Source organism: Saprolegnia parasitica (assembly GCF_000151545.1).
Source record: "Saprolegnia parasitica CBS 223.65 unplaced genomic scaffold supercont2.419, whole genome shotgun sequence".
Classification (NCBI taxonomy): domain Eukaryota; phylum Oomycota; class Saprolegniomycetes; order Saprolegniales; family Saprolegniaceae; genus Saprolegnia; species Saprolegnia parasitica.
The window spans coordinates 5,045-8,250 of NW_012156813.1; the positions used below are offsets into that span (position 1 = coordinate 5,045).

The window sequence follows — 3,206 nt, forward strand, 5'->3', positions numbered from 1 at the left end:
CGTGCAAGACGCCAAACGAGTTGGCGTTGTCGAGGTCGATCATGCACTTGAGAAAGGCCGTGAGCGCCGAGTCGGCCATCTCGGTCGGTGTGATGCGTCGCATGCGCTGGCCCGCGCCAGCATTCGCAGGGCATTTGGTCGAGAGGTTCACGGCCTAGATGGAGCTTCGCGTTGGATCCAGAGGTCTCAAAACGTGTAGCAGGAAGGTGGTGTACCTTGCGGTCCTCTTCCGTCGGCGTGTCGCTGAAGCGCGCAAAGCCTGGCAACTCACCATCGCAGATCTTCCAACTCAAGAGGAACGCGTCGCCGACGTTCTTGTTGGCCATGCCGTAGTAGTGGTGCGTCCCGCTGTGCATGATGTGACCGAGCTTGTTGACGTAGACCATGACCTCTTCTTGGAGGCACTCGGTCGTGTCTGTAAACTGGCGAATGTCGCAGAAGCCGTAAATGGACGTGATCTTCTTCCCCGGCAACATGGGGTCGAGGTCGCCGGCGCCCATGTTCTTGCCAATGATGTCGCCGCCAGCAGCGCCAAACCCGACTTGCATTAAGCCCGAAATCTTCTCGAGGGTTGCCTCCAGCACCGCGGTCTCGACGCCCTTCTCCTTGGCGAGTCGCTGGTCCTCATGTTCGACGTGCGTGTGTTTTCCAAGCGGGTTCTCGGACAGCTCCTTGACGGTCGCCATCTACATGGCCCGATGACGACGGCGATTGGGATGAAGAGAGTGTACCATGCGCTCGATCGGATCCAGCACCGTGACGCGGGCCACGTGCACAAACGAGATGGACGAGACGACGAGGATGCCGAGGATGAAGATCGTGCGGTAGATGCCCGAGATGGCCGTGGCTCTGGCCATTTCAGAAATATCAAACCAGACCACCGACTGACACGACATCGACGTGAGCACGGGGTCGGCTACAATGTCCGAGCCATTCCACGCCGCAAAGCAGCCAGTGGATGTGATGGATCGGAGCTCGCTGATGCGGTATGTGTCGAGGACGGCGGCTTGGGACGGCAAGACCTTGGCCATCTGGGCTGTCGAGATGTCCGTTCTTGGAAACGAAAACGACGTGAAGAGCCGCCCGAACTTGTCGCCAGTGATGTTGTGGAGCGAGAGGTACACAATGTCGTTGGTTGTGTAGTAAAACCAGCTCTACACACATTCAATCTGAGACGGTAGCGCACAGAAATCTGTACCCCAAAGGTGTTGAGAAAGATCGGGCTCATGGACACATCTGTTGGCGTCGTCGTCATTTGGTGGATCAAGTCAAAGCCGCGCGACTCGAAGAGGTTGAACGACTCGTTGTAGCCGCCATCAAAGGCCGGGAGCACAAAGCAGAGGAAGAGCACGATCAGAGCGACGCGGCGGATGGTCATTTCGGCCATGCGGCCGCCGGTTTTGCTTTCGACAATGACCAAGTCCGATTCCGCCTTGCTGTGCTTCCACTTGATGAGCTTGACGACACGAATGAGCCGGATGACGCGGACGACGCGGACGATGCGCCCGGCCGTCGAGCCGGCTTTCGAGACGCTCGAGACTGTATCGGCGTTGGTTAGCGGGCTCCAGATGAACCCAATGTCGGGCAGAAGCGAGAAGGTGGCGAGGACGTCGAGGTAAAAGTAGAACGAGAGGAGGTAGCCCGGTTTGCACAGACACGAGATGCCAAATTCGACGAGGAAGAGGACGAGGCAGAGGAACGCGACGACGTAGAAGCCCATGTCGGCGCTCTTGCTGAAAAAAGCCGCGCGAAAGTCGTCGGCGAAGAGGCAGTAGAGCGTGATGAAGCTCATCAAACCCGCGTACGACTTGCGCTCGAGGATGGCCATGCCCCAGCGCTGCGTTGGCGTGCGCATGCTGCCGGCCCTGTGGAAGGGCGGTGGTCGGAGCGTGGCCATGGTCGTGAAATTGTTGATCGAATTGTCCCGGTGTAGGGCACGGCTCGTGTTGAATTTGTTGCTCGAGTTGTCCCGGTGCAGCGCACGGTGCGTGGTGGTCGACTGCAGCTCGGGCGAGATCTTGCGCGTGTTCTTCATCGTCGCAGTGTGCATCACGAGGCCCGCCGCCGGGGCTGGTTTCATCGAGAGGCCAGAGGGAGCAGCGGGGGTGCGCGCCAAACGGACCGTTGGGGACTGCGCGCTATTTTAGACAGGCAGCACGAAACCAACGCGTCCATGAAACGCCAACTTCAACTCGAGACGCGCGACGGAGGCGTGTCGGGTCGATTCATTGCTTTTTGCTTTAAGTGCAGTCCAGGAAGGATTTCCAGTCATGCCCCGAACCAAGGACAGAAATACTGAGCCCGACCGCACGAGTGGCATCATGCACAGGCTGGGAATTTTCGAAATCGACTTGTTTCGTTTGGATGTACACGTCGTATGACGGGTCATGCGGCGCGGACGAGCCGCGAGTGTTGGGTTCGAGGCTAGACGACACCGCTTGTAGAATACCAGCCCAAAGCTCGAGCGGCCCAGATGCGGAAGGTGACGCGCTAACGTCACTGCTAAAGAATGATTGACGTCGGTGGGAATTATTGCACCGAATATGCACTGCAACTTTGCCTATTTGCTCGACAAGTTGGGCGTCGTTGGCGTTGCCTCGTCGCAAGCTTCGATGCCATTAGCCAACTAGAATCACACAACTTAAATTGGCGAATCACATTGCAGATCCGGCGATCTTGCATTAGCGAATCACATTGCAGGTGTAGCGATCTAGACGTCACACCGCGGTGGCATGAGCGCTCGAGAGGCGTCATCAAGAGGCCAGAGGACGCCAGATCAACTTGGATATCGTCTAGCGTTACGCCGCGTCGTCCAAGCCGGCCATGGTAGCCGCATGAACCCCACCAGGTTCTACCTCAGTCAAACCATGGCTACAGCCCAAGAGTCGTGACATCAAAGTACTACAGGATCACACGACCTCTATTTCACTTCACATGGACTCTACTTCTATTCACATTATATTGCACGCTACGCCTTGTTCTCGACGTAGTGGTCGAGCGGCTCGTCCATCTGGCTCACAAACGACTTGCGCACGTCGTCGTCTTCCATCGCGAGCTTGGCCTTGAAGTCGTTGTCCATGACGCTCGCCTCGTCGTTGTTGTCAAACATGCAAAAGACCGTGAGGACGATCGTGAGCACCGAGATGCCGGCAAACGTAAACCACGTGCCGACGTAGCCAAAGCTCGGGTTGTCGACCCAGAGCGAG

The 3,206-nt window shown here is 57.4% G+C and overlaps 1 protein-coding gene across 1 annotated transcript in view; it reads right to left on the reverse strand.

Annotated features, from left to right (window-relative positions):
* The window catches only part of SPRG_21851 (hypothetical protein), a gene marked incomplete at both ends in the record, with an annotated part of 2,821 nt that extends 786 nt beyond the window's left edge, over nt 1–2,035 (reverse strand). Inside the window, 3 exons of the mRNA XM_012356274.1 lie at nt 152–686; nt 732–1,154; nt 1,199–2,035. Of these exons, the coding sequence (XP_012211664.1) occupies nt 152–686; nt 732–1,154; nt 1,199–2,035 (1,795 nt within the window). The remainder of the gene's footprint in view (nt 1–151; nt 687–731; nt 1,155–1,198) is intronic.
* Between the last annotated feature and the right edge of the window lie 1,171 nt (nt 2,036–3,206).